At 44.2% G+C, this 20,670-nt stretch overlaps 1 protein-coding gene across 5 annotated transcripts in view; it reads left to right on the forward strand.

Moving 5' to 3' along the window:
• The window catches only part of LOC116941175 (uncharacterized), a 71,186-nt gene that overhangs the window by 33,849 nt on the left and 16,667 nt on the right, over positions 1-20,670 (forward strand). For 4 of the 5 annotated variants that reach the window (XM_076066408.1, XM_076066410.1, XM_076066409.1 and 1 more), the window contains 12 exons: positions 1,095-2,583; positions 8,802-8,840; positions 11,464-11,518; positions 12,023-12,224; positions 13,116-13,171; positions 13,583-13,683; positions 14,236-14,362; positions 14,490-14,579; positions 15,976-16,068; positions 17,496-17,645; positions 18,787-18,863; positions 19,689-19,732. In XM_076066408.1, coding sequence (XP_075922523.1) covers positions 1,095-2,583; positions 8,802-8,840; positions 11,464-11,518; positions 12,023-12,224; positions 13,116-13,171; positions 13,583-13,683; positions 14,236-14,362; positions 14,490-14,579; positions 15,976-16,068; positions 17,496-17,645; positions 18,787-18,863; positions 19,689-19,732 — 2,523 coding nt within the window. The remainder of the gene's footprint in view (positions 1-1,094; positions 2,584-8,801; positions 8,841-11,463; positions 11,519-12,022; positions 12,225-13,115; positions 13,172-13,582; positions 13,684-14,235; positions 14,363-14,489; positions 14,580-15,975; positions 16,069-17,495; positions 17,646-18,786; positions 18,864-19,688; positions 19,733-20,670) is intronic. The other variant, XM_076066406.1, reaches the window with a different exon arrangement.

Below are 20,670 nucleotides of genomic sequence, written 5' to 3' on the forward strand. Positions count from 1 at the left end.
TTTTGGCTGAATAGAGCAGACGTATCCGATTACCGCCCGTTTATATTTCTCATTTGATAGTGGTGATGATCTGTACGGACCAATCCTGCTTGAGATTGGATTGGCCCATACTGGCTTTACAGGATTAAAACACATCTAGGCATCCGGTTACCTTCCCATTGTTTACCTTTCGGCAATTATCTACATGTTGCTAACAACAAGAACTACCTCCTGAGTCCGACACTCAGAGCTCACCCGAGTTTGTGAATCGAGGCAAGCCCTGGGTAGTGAAGCGTGGGGACTGGGAGCGCAACGGTTAGGGCCACTGCGAACCCGGCGACCTGAGTTCTTTTCCTGCTCAAGGTCAACACCAGTAAGGATTATCTGAACCAGTTCGGGCCTCCCCTAGGTCGACTCACCCTCAAATTAGTACTTTGTGCGGTGTGTAAACTTCGTCGCCTAGAAGACAAATGCAGCTAAGCATGGTGCTCGCCACCCACCCTCTCGCTAAAAGCACTTGCCCCAAAATTCTGTCAAGGCTATAAGGGGAATCTTTGTCTTGTCCTGGGTACACGAGATAGTATCATTCCTCAACTCTGCCAGTGGGATCATTAATATTGATGAGCGTGCAAGGTGTCTTCCTGGTGGGCAGAGCAGGAGACATTAAGTGTCTTTACTCGCAGGCCACCACTCACCCGCTAATTCATCATCATGACCAGCCATGAATCGTGCGACAATTTTGATGTGACGTATAATTGAGCATCATTTATCCTCAATATTAATATAATTTCCATGTATAGCATATTGCATCTTATTTTTGGTAGCTGCGTCCGTCAAAGATCTGGCTGCCTTCTTGAACTTTAGCACTGCTTAAGCCTCTTTTTAAATGGCTGTCTTTTGTGTTCCTTCGTTTAATAGAATGCCAATGCGATGTATTTCAGTGCAGTTGTTTTTTCATAAGCAAACATTTTTGTTGCACAAAGTTGATTGTTGAATGAATGCACTTATCTGATTTATTTTAAAAAAATGTCCAAAATGAGCTTTACATCAATTGGTGTCTTTAAAACGTTTACAAAAGGTGTTAATTCATTATAAACTTTATCCCCTTTTTGCAGATTTGTTTCCCGAGTGTTTTGCGACCTCGTTAGAAGCATCTGCGAGTGCGCAGCTCCCCCAGGAGGCTCCACAGGAGACTGCTGTGGACGCCCCGTGCGGAGCGCCTGTCGAAGCGGACGTTGCCATTCCCCTTGAAGACTCCCTGGCAGCTCCTACCAGCCCAAAACTCTTTGATGAGAACGAACCCATTGCCAGTAAAGGAGCCTACGCCCTTGACTTTGAAAACCTTTGCAGCAATGTCCTTTTTGAGGGGGTATCCCAGGTGGAAAGGGAGTGTGGCCAAGCACTGAACCGACTGCTGGAGCCTTCTTTGACCGGAGAGAAAAACCCCACCCCAGATGTTGATACTTTTGTGCAACAACCTCATGCACTGGTACTGAAGGCAAGTCCTCGGGCAAAGAAGACAAAAACGCAAGCTGATAAAACAGCCATAATTGATGCTTCTGCAAAACAGGAGGTTGCACTGAAAACTCATACAGACACTGCTGAAAATGGACCAGGGGAGTTGCCATTGAATGGCAATTTCCCAAATGTGGAATATTCTTCAGTTGCAAATCCTTTGTGTAGTTCCTCTAGTGCAGAAGATTTTGGTTCTGTACATGAGAACAACATGATCACATCAGAGTTAACTATTCCTGCAATTCCCTTGGAGGAAAAGAGCACTGCGTTTGTTTTGGACCACTTACTGCATCAGCCAGCTGCAGTTCACATTGATAGTCCTTCAAGTGCTGGAGGACAACATTTTGATGCAGACATCGTTGGTGCTGTCTCTGCAGAAACCAACCTACCGCAGTCTCCACAGCTTCCACAAGCTTCTTACACGTTCGATCCCTACAGCTACGATGATTCTGTCAACCCATTTCAAATTGGAGGATCCAAATTACAGAATTCTCCTCCTTTTGACCGCAAGCAAGCTTCCGCTGCAGCCTTTGCTGAACCAGAAGCACAGGTAGTTACCTCTCAGCCAGAGAAAGGGGCTGTTAAACTTGAGTTTGACTTCTCAGACAACAAAGAGAACGCAAATGACCCTGAAAAGAAGCACACGCCACCTAAAAGGTTGGGTAGAAAACCAGGAACAAAGGTGTTGCCTAAGAAAAAGACCACGCTCAAGAAACCAGCTGTGGTGCACAATGTTCCACCTGTTGCCGAGGCTGCAGTAGCTGCAGATGTTGAGGAAATTCTATTGTCTAAAAGTTCCTACGAATTGGACTTCTCCAAACTCGATGACCCCAACTTTAATCCGTTTGGTGGAGGGCCAAAGATGCAGAATTCGCCCAAGCTGCCTCGTGCTTCCTACACTTTCGATGCGGACAACATTGAAAGTGAGAACCCGTTCAAATCCTCCACGAAGATGTGTTGTTCCCCACCTAAACCCGCTGGCTTTGAGATCCCACCTGATATGGGGACCTCTGTGGAAGCCGAAGACTCCACCGCCCCTGTTGCACCTGGGAAGTCTCCGCTGAAAAAGAAGAAGCAGCCAGTAAAAACGTACGTATAGAGAACTGTTGTCGTGCAACATAGCCTTACGTTACACAGACACCTTGGACAGAAATAAAGGGATGTAACAGTTTGCTTACATCGTGAATTCACAAATGTTGGACTGAAATGCGAAAATGTGAAAAGAGATATATTAATATGTGAAGACTAATTGTAATGCATTCTTAAATCTTGGATTATCAGTATCTATAAATGTAAGTGCAGTCGACTGGATGTGCGCTAATTGTAGAGGACTCGGCTAATTGCATACAAGCAATTTTGACAATTGAGAATTATTTAAAACCAATCCGATTTTGCATTTGAAGGCCAAGGGAAAGGTTGGACTAAGCTGGAAGTGATAATAGGAGTGTGGTACAGCAGAAGGAGTGCAGACATGCCATAGTCTTGATCATAGAATAAGGAACACATCCATCCCACTGCTAGTCATAGGTAATCATTGCTGTACTCCATTCCAGAGCCGAATTTGGCACCGCCTGAAGTGGCACGTCTTTAGTAGTCCCCATTTAGTTATGTGGCTGCTAATTGTGGGTTATTTGATAACCCACTCATTTGAAATGGTAATCACGTTATTAAATGTTGATGGCCACATCAAGCAATTGTAACCATTGAAGTTATGCCACATCACATTTGACTGATAAATGAGATATCTGGTCTAGGCTCATGGACGACATGTGCCTACAGTTTATAGTGTTTAACAGAGCTATTGAAAGAAATAGTTCCATTCATTTGTGTCCATTTTTGCATCCATTAATTAATTCCTCTTGTACCTCCAAAGATGTGTTTTTCTACGTGTACCAGGCAGGACAGTCATGACTCGTGTGTTTATCTTTGTGCCTAATGTGTTAGGTCAGAGTGTCCTCCATGTTCAAATGAACATTTGGCAGTGCTCATCCCTGTTGATTGTCCGCAGTCAGTGGTGGGAAATTTCACATTCCTACAGCAGGGACCATCAGCCACATAGAGGACAACAACCTCAGTGTTGACATCTCACCGTAATGGTGCAGCCTCCCCCAGTGGTGCAGCCTCCCCCTGTCGTGCAGCCTCCCCCAGTGGTGCAGCCTCCCCCAGTGGTGCAGCCTCTCCCAGTGGTGCAGCCTCTCTCAATGGGCTTTGCGTGACAGACCTTGCACAGGTGGCCAGGCTACCTCAACCATGCCTGAAATGGAATTTGAGGTCTCACTTATATAATTTGTCATTTTTAATTCATTCCATTAATCTACATGCCTGTAATGGGTACGGTTTTTTCAAAAGCGAATGCATTTTCAAAGAAAAAACTTGTGTATCTGATGATTTATATTGTCGAAAGCTAGCAACCAAGCATGCCACGTTATATAACAGTACATTTTTTTATTTAAAGCTTTCGTTACTGCAGGGATTCATATTCTTGGTTCTTTCGGTAAAGTCACGTAGAAGGGAAACAATAAAATAGTAAAAATATAAAACAAAATTCTCACGACGTTTTGACTGCAACACAAGCAATCATCATCAGGTGTGAAAACCACAGCAAGAAAATTTGAAAAAAGTGGCAGTTATATTTTTTTCACTGGAAAAACCACCTCTGCGGTACAAAATTCTACTCACCTGGTATCGACAATCAAGGGTATTTCCCTGTCCCCAGACGACCTGCTTGTCAGTTTTGATGTAGTTTCCTTATTCACCAAAGTTCCTGTACCTGACACCATTGCAATCATTGAAGACTTGGTTCATCAAGGACTAAACACTGAGGTACCCCCCCTGGTGAGACACTGCTTAACCAATACATACTTCACTTGGAATGGAACTTTCTACAAACAAAGGGCACCCCAATGGGCTCCCCCCTATCTCCGGTTGTAGCCAACATTTTCATGGATAAATTTGAGACTGACGCCATCCAGACTGCCACTCTACGCCCAACCTTATGGAAGAGGTACGTGGATGACACTTTGTCATCTGGCCACATGGCCGGCCTGCTCTAGACCAATTCTTCGACCACATCAATTCCATACACCCAGCCATCAGATTTACCATTGAAGTCGAAAAAGATGGCAAGCTACCTTTTTTGGATGTCCTAATAAAAAAGAGACCTGATGGTTCAATGAGCCACTGTCTACAGGAAAGCTACCCATATGGATGCTTACCTGAAACCGGATTTCCACCACCATCCATCCCAGAAGAATTCCCTCATCAAGACTCTGCACCATAGAGCCCAATGCATATCCGATCAGGAACACATAGCCAGTGAACTCAAGCACGTACACCAAGCTCTTAAGGCTAATGGTTACTCCGACTATACAATCCGCAAAGCTATCACTCAAACCATGAAGAAGGACCCTCTCAAAACCATGACTTTACCCTACATTGCGGGGATCACAAAAAGATCTCCAAAATCTTGAATAAACACAAGATCCAGGTCCGTTTCAACACATTACATAAAATCCGTGATCTGGTTCCGTCTGTAAAAGATGTGATTCCGGACATACAGTACCCTGGCATCTACAAACTTAGTTGCCTCTGTGGTAGTAGTTACATTGGAGAAACCAAACGCCATGTCTCGGACCGCATTCGTGAACACAAAGCAGACCTTAAACACGGTAGGACCAACACCTCGGCCGTGGCAGATCACTGTTATTATTCAGTAGGCTCACATGACATTGACTTCTCCAAGACAGAGGTTTTTTGCAAGCCATCTGGCTACCATGAGAGATTCGTTCAAGAGGCTATCCATATATACAAATACAGTGACAATTTCAACCGAGAAGATGGATTCTGGCTTAGCAATCATTGGAAGGATTTGATAAACCATTTCGGGTCTTAATTGATTGTTCACGCTTACGGTGGCTTTCAGACCGCATCCATTATTTTCGTCTCTCCCCTCCTCTTTTCCGAACATATATGGACTCGTCCATCTGAACAAACTGTCAAATCGCTCTCCGTGGTGCTAACGTTAAAAAATAACCGCCACTTTTTTCAAATTTTCTTGCTGTGGTTTTCACACCTGATGGTGATTGCTTGTGTTGCAGTCGAAACGTCGTGAGAATTGTATTGTTTTATATTTTTATTGTTTCCCTTCTACGTGACTTTACCGAAAGAACAAAGAATATAACAGTACAATTATCAATATAAAATAATGTAAATCTTTTAAACTAAAACCAAACTTTTTATTTTACCAGGTAAGGTCCCACTGAGCTATATAGCTCTTTTCAGAAGCGATCTGGCCACAAATGATATGTAATTAAATGTTTAATACTATTTAAATATCAGAATGACAGGTCAACACACATGTTCCTATTTAAATATATATTACAATAGTACTAATAGTGAAACATGTACAATTTTCAGGTCAATAGTTTGGCTAGGGGAAGAGGGTAGCTGGGAGGTGGGTTGCAGAGGGAGAGGGTAGCTGTGGGGGTGCAGAGGGAGAGGTTAGCTGGGGAGGGGCGGTGCAGAGGAAGGGGGTCGCTGGAGGTGGGAGGAATGCAGAAGGAGGGAGAGGGTAGCTTGGGGGTTGTTTAGGGACTCGATTTGTTTTCCAAGAGCTGCTTGTGGTGCAATTTAAATACCACATCCTCCTGCTGAGTGTCGGGCTGTCCAATGTCTTGCCCACAATTATGTTTTCCAGTCAATGATTAATCACTGGGAATTTTATTGCTATTGAGATTTTGATATGACTCTTTAAGTTGCTCATAGGCCAAACAATTTAAGAACTTGTGGACTAGATGATTTCAAGACATGTTTTTTTCTGTGAATTATTCTCACTACATCATACACAGGAATTATGTCGTAGTTTTTTTATTTTGTTATTTTCTTTGCACCTATATACATGGTTTTACCGAAAGACCCAAACAATATGAATAGTAATTATGTCACATTGTAACAATTCTGAAATCACTAATCTGGCAAAAAATGTAAACACACCAATAAATCAGGAATGTGCATGAACTGAGAGTAAAATAAGACGTTTACATTTCAGCTTTACAAACTGATTACCAGGTGGGTCATTGCATAAACTCGCCACACTGTACACCCTGCCTCCATCTCATTCCCCCCCCCCCTCCAGTTGTGTCATTAGTGCGGTGTCAAAATGGTTTTCAACTTTTATGGTGCAACCAAAGCTTGTGTGGTTAGGAGAGGCACCGTAGTTTGGGCAGAGTTGTCTTTTTGGTTCCCCTCTTTTTTTCAATGCCATCCACGTTGTTGGAGTGCATTCACTGGAACAGGAGATGTGGGAGGGGCAGCAGAACATGGTGCCACGGTGGCGAGATGTTAACTACATCGCCTGGTATGCAGGAGGTCGTGGGTTTCATCCTGACCCTGACGTCTGCTGTATATTTGAAATTTGGTCTCGTGGATTTTTGTCTGGGTCCTCCGGTTTTTCCCGCCATATTTAGAAACATGCGTTTATAGTAATTGGGTGCAAAAAAATTCCACACGATAAGCCACTTCGTTGAGCTATAATGTGTGGCCAGGTCGCTTCTGACAAAGAGCTACATAGCTCAGTGGGACTTAGCTGGTGAAATAAAAATAAAAATTTACATGCAGGAGTTACAATGGATCGCTGGGGGGGGTTTGTGTGTTCGGTTGATGGTTGTTGACCGTGAAGACCTCAGCTGGGGCATTGCAGATTTGGGAAGTTAGGTACTGAGATGGGGAATGCGAGGGGCTTTGAGGGGAGGGTTCCAAAAAACGAAATAATTATATATTTTATCCATTCCTACGTGCATATATTGTGAGCGTTTATTAAGAATACATTATTTTAAACTTGATTATCTTGGCAACATGCGATGACATGCAGTCATTTGTGTCATCACAGTGTTAGGAAATTTTGATATTGAGGTCGTAGAAGGCTGTATTTAGTAAATGTGGTGTTATGCGTTGACGTTTTTATTCATTTGTGGTCAACGGATATTGATCCTTTTGCGGATATACATTGGAATTGACTCACAAGATCAAACTTTCATAGACCAATGTCCTTGACTACAATACCGGTTTACTCAATTATTGTCTCAGCCAATGCGTCCAAAGTGCAAAAACAAATGTCTCTTCACCATTACATCCCACAATCACAACGTCTTTAAGCAGGAATTTGTCCCCCTGTGTAATTTCTCTCTCCTGCTTGTGGCCATAAACGGAGAGCTGTACAACCCTTATGAGAAGAGCTCTTTTTGAAAGAAAAAAAAGTAAGATGATAGCAATATACGACTTTTTTAAACTTAAAAAAAACTATTAATTATTTTTATTTACCCGGTAAGGCCCAATGAGCTCGAAAGCTTTTTGTTCAGAAGTGACCTGGCCACAAATGACAACTCAGCAAAGTGGCTTATCACGTGGAAATTTATAGCAGCCAGATACTCTAAAAGCACGTTGATTCTAAATGTGGAGGGGAAAACCCGGAGGACCTGGATAATAATCCACGCGACCGCAGGGAGAACATGCAAACTTCAAATACAGCAGGCGTCAGGGTTGGGATCGAACCCACAATCTCCTGTATACCAGGTGAGGTAATTAACATCTCGCCACCATGGCGCCCTTATTAACCTTAACCTGATCAACATCGCGAAACCTGAAACTCGGCCCCAGTAACTCATTGTGGTCGTTTTTGGTCAGAGGGTGAAAGCTGCAGAGGGTGCTCGGTCCACGTTGTTGTTTACTTGTTAAGCGCGCACGTGCGCACGTTGACGTGCTCCGTGGAGAAAGCCACCACCACCCCACTCGACTGAGGTCTTCGCTGCTGCGGAGCTTCCTCTTGCGTTAGGGACCGGGCTTGGCTCGTGGGCATTGACTTCAACAACAATAGCCGCCATTCGCTACTAAGTGGCAGTGACGTCACCACGGCGCCTGTGCCAGGCCAGGTGCACTTAGAGGCCATGTGAAGTGTCGAACACTCGCTGACCGGAGGTCACGGGACAGACCCAGGTGCCATGGGTTGACTGAGATGACTGGCAGATGCACCAGCTGTGACTGCACACGTGATACAAAACCCCCGATTAAGTACTCGTAACAGCCTCAGGTACGCAATGCACCGAGGGTTCCAATGCCTGCTTGTACTTAAACGTACGGCAAATAAGTGATAAATTAGTGAATGCTACCTTACATTTTGATTAAATTAAAGTATAGCATGCACCTGTGTGATTTGCTCTGAAAGTTCAAACCTCGACATTCCAATTCCTGTGATTGACTTAATGTCCTCTGTCTTGTCTAAACTCTTGTCTTTCTTTTTTGTATTAATGCAGCGGCACATTAGAGGGCTTGAAGTATTTGTGTTCTATGTTGTAAGTACTGTGTTTGTTTCGCTACACGTGTGCTTTGTTTCCCCCTCGCACACATGGGTTTTCTCTCTGGTGAAGCTGCATAAGTGTCGCTATAAAATATATTCTTGCATTTGGTAACATCCATGATGCTACAATGTTTTGCCACCATAAATCAGTGCTTCCTAGCCCACCCTGCTCATGGCCTTGCTGTCTTTTTAAAATAATAAAAATTGAGCTGACGTTAATATGAGGATCGCTCAGAAAGTAATGCCCCACATAAAGAAAAAATATTCCCACTAGAAGATGATCAAACTTTCAGTGAGCTGTAAGATTTTACTTTTCCACTTTTCACAGTTTCAAAATATGCCTACCAATAGACCCTCAACAATTAGTGGTCAAAACGCCATTGAGCAGCCATGTGCATCGCAAACAAAGAGCTGGAATTGAGTTTTAGACTGCAGAGAACGAGTCAGTGGGGCAACGTTCACAAAAGGCTAAAAACCGTCGACGGAGACGAGACTGTGAACAGAAGAAGCACTGCTAGGTAAAGCGAGTACACATTTACAGACGACGAGGTTAGTGAGGTGATAAAGTGGCTTTGAGAGGCAGGACAGGACTTTCGCTGGCAATTAATACACGCCGCCTTTTCTTGATGACGTAAAACCATTGACGGTGGAAGGGGATTATATGTAAAAGTAATGGGCATGTAGCCAATACCATCTGCCAATTTTGTGGCTAGGTTTCACTTTTCCTCTACATTTTGGCTGAGATAAAAAAATAAAATGGGGCATTACTTTGTGAGCGACCCTCGTACGTGGCGGGGACAGTGGCGGTGTGCGTGGTCTATGACCACGTCTCCTCCCAAATGAAGCCGATACTCCCACGGGGTTTCCAGCTCTAGATGGTCCTAGGATGCTGCTTCCCTACCCTAACCCTCCACCCACAGTCCAATGTCATTCTAATGTGGGCTCAAATATACCCAGACGATTACGTTGGGCTTGATCTTCCTGGTGCTGTGTAATCTGATGCAAACTTTGACCTGACTATCCCAAAGGCATTGTGTAGCTTACTCATACATTACAAAACACACATCTGATAATTTTTTACTGTTTCTCCATTTCCTTATGGCTAAATGTAACGAAGGAGGTGGCTGGGTGCCTTGACTCAGTGTGTCGTGGGTTGGATGCCTCAGCCTGGTCATCAGTGACTGCACCAAAAAAACATTTCATTGTGCACTTCATTGCGGGCAAATTTGAGCTCTTAAGAATTAATAATATGTTAGACTGTCATAAAACAAACACTAACCCTCTTATTACATGGCGGTTGAGAAGATGCTGCTTCCTACCATGTAGACCGGAGGTCACTTGAAGGGATCTAATAGATAGCTCTCTGATATCTTCTTCCATGGGCCTTTCGCTTACAATAAAGGGTTGCACTGCTCTGCAAGAAACCCGAATCGATAATGCCTCATGAGATAATATCGACAACACAATCGGGATGATTTTTTTTAACTGTAGGAAGAGGATTAATTTCCCCCCTTCCGATGTGTTGTGTGTTTACAAGCCCTGTGTGTCATTGACACACGGTCACACTGTGTCAGCCACATCACCTGAGTTGGTGCACCCTTGCTTAGCAGCACCAGGCACAGAGCACGTTCGTAGTCAGCCACCTTCATTGGTGCTTTCAAGCAGCGGCAGTACTGGCTGCTGCTGCTGCCCTTTCTATTTTAAGGTGGCCACGATGGCTCATTTCTGCAATTGACAACTATTCAGGTGGGGTTGATGGATTGTGCAGAGGTCAGTATTTCTGTCAACTCCCAACCTGCTTGGCTCTTTGATACTCATGAAATGGCAGTCCATATATTCCTGAGCATTATGCCCATGTTTTATATTTGAATCTTATTCAGTGATGCCCTACAGCCAAAACATCGTCATTTCCAAAATTGCCCAAAAATTAAGCACTCTCCTGGGATATTCTTGACGCTTGGTTCAGGCGTCTCTATGTTAAAGGGGTTAGTAAATGATCAGGGTTCATGGTCTCAGCTGCCACCTCAATTCCTGAGAACAGGCATAATTATATTTCATCTGAACAGGACAAATTGGGCCAATTTAAACCTGGGATTTAAGTTATGTAACTAGTTTACATGAACAGATACAAGTGCTTATTTTTAGCCACCTGATTGTAGGATACATTGGTCCGATTTGCTGCAGTAATGGGTTTCATTGGCTGAAAAGGACAGCCAAGAGACGTTTTAATGGAAAATAATCTTAGGAATAGGAGATACGAGAAAAGCAGCATTGCAGCCATCCAGTTGCCGTCGATCGCTGGCAACATACTGATGTTGCCATGTTATAGTCGGAAGCTCTCTTGATGAGTAATGTTGTAGATCATGGGATAAGTGGCGAATGGCGCTTTTCACGAGTGAACAGGCTGCACCATGTGTGCCACAGCTCGTTCGTAATAGTTCATGATGCGCTTTACCGGAGCAGCATTTACAGGCCCGGTCTGTGTTTAACGTGAGGCGTGCACAGTCAACGCCATGCTTCAGGCTGGAACATTATTTGCGTGGGTTGTAGAAAATTTTAAGATGTGCATTGAAAACAGTTGAATTCGTCATTAATTATGAATATTATTACCCTTTCAGGGGTACCTTTAAGGTGAAGAAATCTCCAAAAAACTCTCCTGAAGAAATTCCTCAAGTAAGCACTACCCCCCTTATATGACATCACTGCCTGCGCCATGTTGTACACCTATTGTACTTGGGGTCATCTCTTCTCAGCTCCAGTTAATTTGGTGGCAGGGGGGCACAGCGGTAACACTTCTGCCTCGCAGCAAGAGCAGCCTGGGTTCGATTCATGACTTATGGACCTTTTATCCAGATTCTGTGTTCTCTCTCCCCCTGCTCTGCGTGGGTTTCCTCCCATAGTAAAAATAAAACATACAGTGTAACTGGCATTGGCCAAACATCCCAATGCTGAAAAATTACTCCGTTGGGATCACACAGAGCAGCAACATCGCCCCCCTACTCCGAAATCTTGGCAGGACCCTCCTGAAAACGAGTCTTGAGACTCGGTAAGGCTTTCCTGGGTGAAATAGCGTGGCAATAATAATAATCAACTATAATAATTGTGCGTGATGCTTCGTGCCGCTTGCATGGTCATTCATTGTACCCTTACGGGTATAACTGTGCCATTTTTCCACAGGATGACCTTCCCCTGGATGACGTCCCGGTGGACATCCACGTGTCGGGCCGTGCCACCGACGAGGAGAAGCTCGCTTCCTCGGCGGCTGCGGCCAGTCACAAGATGGCGCAGGGCTCGCAGCCTCTCCCGGAGCCGGCATTCTCCGAGGCCGCAGACCTCGAGGCGTTGATCGGTGATGACGAGTTCCGGTCGGCTGCAGAAGGTCAGCCTCTCGGACATTAACAGCTTCATGGTTGCCACGGTGATGAGATATTAACTACCTCGCCTGGTATACAGGAGCTCGTGGGTTTGATCCCAACCCTAATGCCTGCTGTATATTTTGAATTTGCATGTCTCTCTCCCCCCGTGCTCGAGTGGATTTTATTCCGTGTCTTCCGGTTTTTTCCTCCACATTTAGAAACAGGCGTTTAGACTTTGGCTGCCATAAAATTCCATGTAATAAGCCACTTCGTTGAGTGATCATTTGTGATTGCCAAGTCGCTTCTGAAAAAGAGCTCAGTGGGCTTTACCTGGTAGTGTAGTTTGTTGTATAGCCCTGTTTCACTTTAGCATGGGATGAGTTACGCATCCCCAACAACAAGCTAATCAAAGCAATACAATTATTTGTGTTAGAAGCAACGGATTTGTGTTAACCGTGGATGGTAATATTAACATGCTGTAAGTAAAATTATCCCTGGTCTCCTGGGGTAGAATATTAACTTGGAGCAAGAAAGCCATATGCTGGATTGAGACACCCATCTGTTGATGTACACATTATATGTCAAAAGCTCAATATGCGAGCGTTACTTTCTGAAATTCCCACGGTAATATTATTGTCATGCTTAAACGATAAGGGTGAATGCCAGCGCTCTCACACTTGATCTTAAGAAATCAAATGGAATTCATAATACAAGTCTAAGCATTGTGCATTTTTCTCTAAAGTCCACAAGTTTCAAGCTTCATCTCATAAACCAACATTTGTCTTTGATTTATGATTGCTATGATTGTAACAATGAGCTCTTTCATGCCCTCCTAACATTGACTTTCTTGCCTTATCTTTCTGCTATGTGTAAATGCATTCGATTAATTTTTTTATGTAAATGTTTTTTTTCAGTTCCAGGGTTTGACCAGCCTATAGACTATCTTGAAAAATTTGGATCCACATCATCTGTAAGTTTGAAAGTCACTGACCACTACATTATAGCTGTAAAATGTTTTGCTGGCGATTTATATATTTGTATATACTTGATCCAATCAGTCATCATCAGGTGATGACTGTTTGTGTTGCAGTCGAAACGTCGTGAGAATGTTATTGTTTTATATATATTTTATTATTTTATTGTTTCCCTTCAATGTGACTTTACCGAAGAACCAAGAATATACATCTAATGTTTGTCACTGGTACTGCTCTTGTATGTGCATTCCACGCAGCACACTGGAACTTTTTTGATACCTTTTAATTCTACCATGCTTGTTTTATCTCCATTTTAGAATTTGCTGAATGATCAATTAATATCGATACATTGCTCTCACATGTCATTGCAAGCATAACTGAGCAGTGTTTTGTATACATTGTTTCAGTTTCAGGAATCTGCTCTAAGGAAGCAATCTCTCTACCTGAAGTTCGACCCCTTGCTCCGAGACAGCCCAGTGAAGAGCATCTGCCAGCGACCGGAAGCTTTGTGAGTCTTTGTCAAACGCTCCGTGGTGTTGCGCTGTGCATGCAGCCAAGTGCACGTTATTGGGGTTCTAATAATTGTGTTTGAAGAACATGTTTTTCTATTCATATTCTTATGTATCTTCTCAGTATGCATTGGAACACCTATTTGTCCTGGTATCTTCAAATTACAACAATGTGAGGGCCCACAAGATCCACTGTTTTCCGTGTTACATGCAGATCCCCAAGAAAATGATGATAATGAGATTAGCAAATTTAAAAATGTCATCGTCTAGCAAAACCACGGAGAGATTTTATTTTAGCGCTGTGAAGTCCCCTGCATGTGTTCTCTGGCGCCTGAAGTCCCGCGTGTGATGGAGCGCGCCGCACGTTCGCGCACCCAGACTAACGTTACCCACAGGAGGAGGAGGTGTCGGCGTCGTTCTCCCCGTTCCCCACCATTCCACACAATGTCCTCGTCACGTTGCTTTCCGAGCTCGCAATCCGGTCGTAGTGGCTTCCCCCCGCCGCCCGCTCCTCACCGGTGTGTCGGGGTTCCCGTTGGCCGCGTTCACAGGGAACCGTCGGCGGCGCTGGCCCAGCACGCGGGGGGGGTGGCGGCCGCCCTGGAGGCCGAGCTGGCCAAGCGCAAGGGCGTGGCGGAGCTCCTCGCCGTCTCCCCGCTCAAGACGGACACGCTGGTGGTGGGGCACGCTCGCACGCTCGCTTCTCTCGCAACATCGGTCAGAATACTTTAACGTTTTTAACGTAATGGTCTTTTTTTATGTCTATCAAAAAATAATCGTGTTTTTTGCGTACGTGCGCGTGCAGAACATATCTACCTGGGAAAGTGCAACTACGGAGGAGTTGCTTCCAGAAATTGCAGAGAAAAACCCAGCCGCCTTTGCACTGAGGCTTCAGGTATGATTCTGTACAAGCAAACAGTGAAACCACGGTGACATAAACAGGACCATCACCGCCTCCTGCCAACTAAGTACTTGATGCTTTCCTGGTTAAATAATTTTAGTAGTAGTAGTAATAATAATCATCTTGGCTTATCATATCTTCTGATTTAGCATGTGACATTTTAATTAAAATGTTCACCAGTAACAAATGACTGTCATAGCAAACATACATGAGTGATATTCTCAACACTTGCGCTGAAAAAGACCATATCCTGTTCAGCTGAAAACAGATGGATCAGAACCAGCAGTGCTTGTGATCTTATCAGGTAAGGCCCACTGAGCTAAGTAGCTTTTTTTCAGAAACGACCTGCCCACAAATGATAGCTCAACGAAGTGGCTTTTCACATGGAAATGTATAGCAACCACATACTCTTAATTGCATCTTTTTAAATTTGGAGGGAAAAACCGGAGGACCCAGATAAAAATCCACGGGGAGAGAGAGAGAGACATGCAAACTTCAAATATACAGGCATCAGGGTCGGGATCATAGCCACGACCTCCTACATACGAAACGAGGTAGTTAACTTCTTGCCACCGTGGCAAGATGTTCTGCTCTCTATAGGACTTGGCAGTGCTTTATTCTACATGCCTCGCCATGCCCGGGGAGCATGGTTTCCATAAATCCTGGAACTAGAGGGCCAGCCTTGACGGGGACCGCCCTCCGTTTTGGGATCGCCTCCCGTGTGTCTCAGCTGTACATTTCTTCAGCAAGCAAACCGGAATCATTTGAGGGTTCTTTGACTGGGAAACGTGTTGTGGTCTATAAAACCCACCACTGGTAGATGTGTTATTGAATCACTCGTGTGAATTTTTTTACAACTTCTCCCAACCGCAAATAACAGTGATGTTTGCCTTTGTGAATGTTTTTAAGGACTCCCATTGAGTCACAACGACCTAACATGGCACTTTGTATCGTTTCCATCTTTCACCAATTATCTTGAATGTGTTTTTTGACATCCAGGGATGGGATTGAAGTGTTTCTCTTCTGCAACATGTGAATGTACAACAGCATTCGAACCTGATTTATTGGTAGAGGTCACTGTTCTGTTGTTTTATGTTCGGTTTTGCATTTGTCACATGATAAATGTTCTTCTCAAAGCAAATGAGCTACTCAGTAAAGAGATGCTGAGTAGCTCACCCAACTCATTTCGTTTGCTCTTCGTGTGTCTTTGGGCCCTGATGCTTGATTCTGATTACCAGTCCATGATCCTTTCTCCCTTTCTGCCTCTTTGCTCTTCCGTTATGCGCTTTTGGCTCATACTCTGTTGCCCTGCTCTCGTGCCCCATCCCACTCTGTCGATGGCTTGGTCCACTACGCTGTTGCTATTTATTGGGTGGACTGGGGAGTGCAGGAGAAGTTACAGCTGGCTGCGGTGCAGCTGGAGGCCTTTCATTTAGACAGCCATCAACGGACCCTCTCCCCAAACATCCCCCTAGAGTGGCAGGTACAGTTTGCCAGCCGCAGATTGTGCCTGCAGGCAAGTCTGACTTTAATAGTCGAAATAATGAGCGTTTTAACTCGGACGTGAATCCCTGCTTGAATTGAAATAACTCCGATGGCATTTTAAGTGGCACTCGTAATTCACTCGCTCACTTTACACAAGACACGTGCAGGATCCGTTATCTCTTGGTGAAAATGTGCGGCAGTATCTGTGATGGGCAAAGGTTGATCAATTAATTCACTCAAATATATTCAGCTCCCAGACAATTAAGGAAAGGGTGGAGTTGATTGGGAGGAATTTGTAGGAGAGCATGGCATTATCACAATGAATGTGTGGTATACACGATATTGCCACTTTTTTACATGCAACAATAAGTATAATTACAGGATTTCCTTGTGAAAGAACACGTTTTACTCATGCTCTTAGCACTGGCGCTGATGTGAATGTTGTATTTACTTCTCATGAGGTTGATCTTGCACATTATTGGAGACTATAACTTTCAAGACACAGTGTTCGGAAAAGATGATTAAAGGAGGAATAAAATATGTTATCAGATCTTTGTCTCATTGTAACATAGCAACATTAATGTTCCATGTTTACTTGGCTTTACCCGAGTCAATGACTCATCATTGCCCACAGCTTCTAAAGAATCATGTGCCATCCTGAAAAAAAACTCTAAACAGACAATTTCTCTGCAAAAAATTACGTAAAAATTATCTTTCCCATCTCAACATTCCACATATCCTTTTAAATGCGGCTTCCATTCGGCTCTTAATTTGTGCAAATGGCAGCTGTTACCTGGTAAAGTTTGAAGGTCACTGCTTGTCTGGAACGAGACGAATTTCGTGCAATTTCAGGTGTCGGGTTTTAGCCTGGTAAAAAAGTATCTGGTCACGCGTCGCTGTACTAGGGAGTCCCTAGGAGTGGGTGATGATTGTAGGCTTTCTTTTTAAAGGCTGACCTAGCAGTTAACGCATTTACAGAAGAACACACATGTCTTGCTTCATTCTGTTGTTGCCAGAATGGACATTTACGTTTTTGTGTGCACTTCATGATATTCAGTCGAGATTTAGATGTTACTTTACTGACACGTTAACATATCTGCGCAATGCATGTGAAAGATGAAGTCTTTTTGCTACCCAATTGGTATGGCGGCTGCCCTCCATGCAGTGCAGCACTTGTTTTTGCTGTTTGAAAATTCACGTGCAACTGAACTAACACTAACACTCGGTGTGCTTATTGGTATGGTGAGTGGTACAAGTGTCGCTCTATGAGAGTTTGCAAAACGTTTTCCTGCGTGTTCTCTTCGCTTGCGTGTTTGTCACTTGCTTCCAAAGGGCATCAAACTCGGCGTCAGCCATGGCCGTTTTCGCCGGATTTGTAGACGCGAAACTTGAGGTCATCATACACTGCCCCTGTTCTGGTTGCAGGTGGACATTCCGCCAGTCCCTGAAGTCCCTGCCCACAAGGGCCCGGTGTACACCCCACCGGTGAGCATGCTCGATCAGAATGCTATCGTGAGCCTGCTGCGGTACACGCAGACGGACCTGGACGGCGCTTTGCAGCGGGCCCGCGAAGAGGTGAGCACCCTCGGAACGCTGGGTGACACGGTGCACACTATACCAGAAGCGTGCCTTTATTGATCATACACGCATTGTCTGTTCATTGGTTGTCATTATCCAGTCACGTTTTATTATAGTTCATTAGATTATGCACTTTATATGAAATATATTTCTACTAAACTCATACCACAGTTCATCCCTTCTTTCATACTTTTTTAAAGAAATGTCACAGTCCATTACTTCTCATGGAAGACAAGGTATTTTTTTTTCCTCGCTATGGCTAGACTGCCCCATTAGATTCATTCCCACTACAGCTCTTAACACTCCATCTCCCCTGTATACGTCACGAGCGCACTTGCCGTATTTTCCTGCATATAACCCGTGGGGTATACCACTTTTTACAAACAAAACAAGACCCTGCGGGGTATATGGAGGTGCGGGCTATCCCAAAGTATTTTACACGTGTGACATGTCATAACTCGTTTAATTTTTTCATGGTAGGATTATTTACTATGCAACACTTACCTTTGACTAAAGCACTGCTGAATAAACCACTCACACTAAAATTGCACATGTTATCACGTTTTAAATTATTCGAATTGTTTGTACAATCAAACGACAATGGGCGCACTTTGTTTACTGGCGACAGGAGAGCTGGGAGAGAGAGAGGTGGGGGGTTGGGGGGTGGTTGCAGAGCAAGGTCTGCGGTGGCGACGGGAGAGCTGGGGGAGAGAGAGGTTGGGGGGCGGGGCAACGGCGTTACCGTAGTACCGCGATTGTCTGCGCAGTGCGCAATCTACCAGTGCTAAAACTGTACTTATCTACCAGTTATGTGTTACTTATTTATTGGATATTTACTTTTGTTACTTATTTACTGTTTTAGGTTCACTCGTTTCCGGTTAGTTTGTTTTCTTTGTGCACGTTATGATTTTAATGTTAACAATTGATAGTGGAATGTATTACAAATGTAAACGTCGTATTAATATGATGGAATTAAGCTGCGGTAACGACGTTAAAGATATGAATGCATGCGGTGTATATGGAGGTGCGGGCTATCTGAAATTTGTTTTACACAAAACGCTATTTTTGCGGGGTATATGCGTCTGCGGGTTATATGCGGGAAAATACGGTACTTACAGCTGGACTCTCCTCAATGCAGATTTTGACGAAAGACTGTGAGATCGCAGAATGGAAGAGGACGTGCGATGACGACAAACGGGAGGTCACAGAAATGAGGTAGGGTGTAAATTAATGTGTCGGCAAAGCCCGTGTAATAGTCCAGCAAAAGCTCTGCCATCCAGCATTTTACCACCCGGAATGCTCTATTAACCGGCATCTGTCATAGACGGCATTACTAATCTTTCTTCACATATCCAGAAAGATTCCGACAGCCATCCGACATCTTGCCGTGCTCTTCTCATAGATCTATTGTTTACGGAAGTTTCAGAACGCTACCGAGTGGTGGCGCTAGCGGCAGTCTGTACATACAGTATTGTATACTGTACTCTTAAACGGCCCCACTGCTTCTCTGCAATCAAGGTAGAATGCGCTACAACTGACTGGTGAGTATCTCTGTAAAAGAAAATATAGTTTTATATCATTTAAAATGTAGGGTTAATTTCCTTCTCAAAAAGTTGAATGTGTTTAAAAAATTTGGTGAACCATAAGTATAACTCTCAGATAACCGGAAATATATGATTTGATTAACCGGCACCCTCCATTCCCCATGAATGCCGGATGACAGCTTTTGCTGTACGAACAATGATGAGATGGTGATGTGACATTGGTTCAACACGTGACACCACGTATGCGTGTGCAGCGGAAAGTAACGGCATTGCCTCTTTTGCAAGGGCGACCACAAACCCATCACCTCTCTCCCCCCCGTGAACTCGTGCAGCCACGACTTTACAACCCCCCCCTTCCCCCTCTCCCGTGCCTATATAAAAACACAACAGCAGGTAATTCTTTCTCACCTGATGACGGATGCTTGTGTCGCGACCGAAACATCGTGTTCTTTTATTATTTTTTCCTCAACTTGTAACCAACTTGTTTTTTGTGCAGGAAAATTGTGGCAGAATACGAGAAGACCATTGCCCAAATGATTGGTAAGCTCTTTGTGCACCTCACCTAGTGATCTCCTTAACCTGGTCACAGACCCCAAACATAACTGCCCAGTCCTATAGGTTCTTTTGGGTAATTTCATGCATCGTGCATAGTCAGCGAAGGACCATTGTGCCAAACGTGTGACCTCCTGTGATAGCATTCGCGTAACCTGCTTTAGCTGCCATACCAGTGTCTTGAGAGATATGTTTGATCCATGGATCACGGGTATGGCGCCATTCCTTAGAGAGTCGCAGTCCGCTTGGAACGTTGACCTTCAACTGTGAAGTGCGCAATTTTATTGCAGGAGTTTGCGCATCGAGACGGGGCGACGCACCCACAAAGTGACGGTCGTCTCCCTTAAACTAAGCTCTCGATCGCTAGGAGACGGGTCGTAGATGCAATGGTGACATAATAATAAGTTTGAGTAATTAACTTGTTATTTTCTGACACGCATCTCGCGGTGACGAGATGTGAACTACCTCGCCTGGTATACAGGAGGTCGTGGGTTCGATCCAGACCCTGATATTTGGAGTTTGCATGTCTCTTCCCATGGTGACGTGGATTTTTGTTTGGTCAACTGGTTTTTACCTCCACATTTAGAAACATGCATTTAGAGTATTTAGCTGCTATAAATTTACACGTGATAAGCCACTTCGTTGAGCTCTCATTTGTGGCCAGGTCGCTTATGAAAAAGGGTTATGTAGCTAAGTGGGGCTGACCTCGTAAAATAAAAATAGTTTAATAATTATTAAACTATTTCAATAATTTTTTAACTACTTTTATTGGGCCACTATTTTTAATAGAGAGAGTGGTTTAGGTGGTCCTGGCCACTGATCTCTGTGTGTGGTTGACACGTCTTTCTTGTCACTTTACGAGCTCTGTGAGAAGACAGCACCCACTTGCAGTCCAGTGTTGCCCTCGTTTGTCAGCCCCACCGTCG

This window comes from Petromyzon marinus, chromosome 11 (genome assembly GCF_048934315.1).
Source record: "Petromyzon marinus isolate PM22_M1 ecotype Great Lakes invasive population chromosome 11, UKy_Petmar_22M1.pri1.0, whole genome shotgun sequence".
NCBI lineage: Eukaryota > Metazoa > Chordata > Hyperoartia > Petromyzontiformes > Petromyzontidae > Petromyzon > Petromyzon marinus.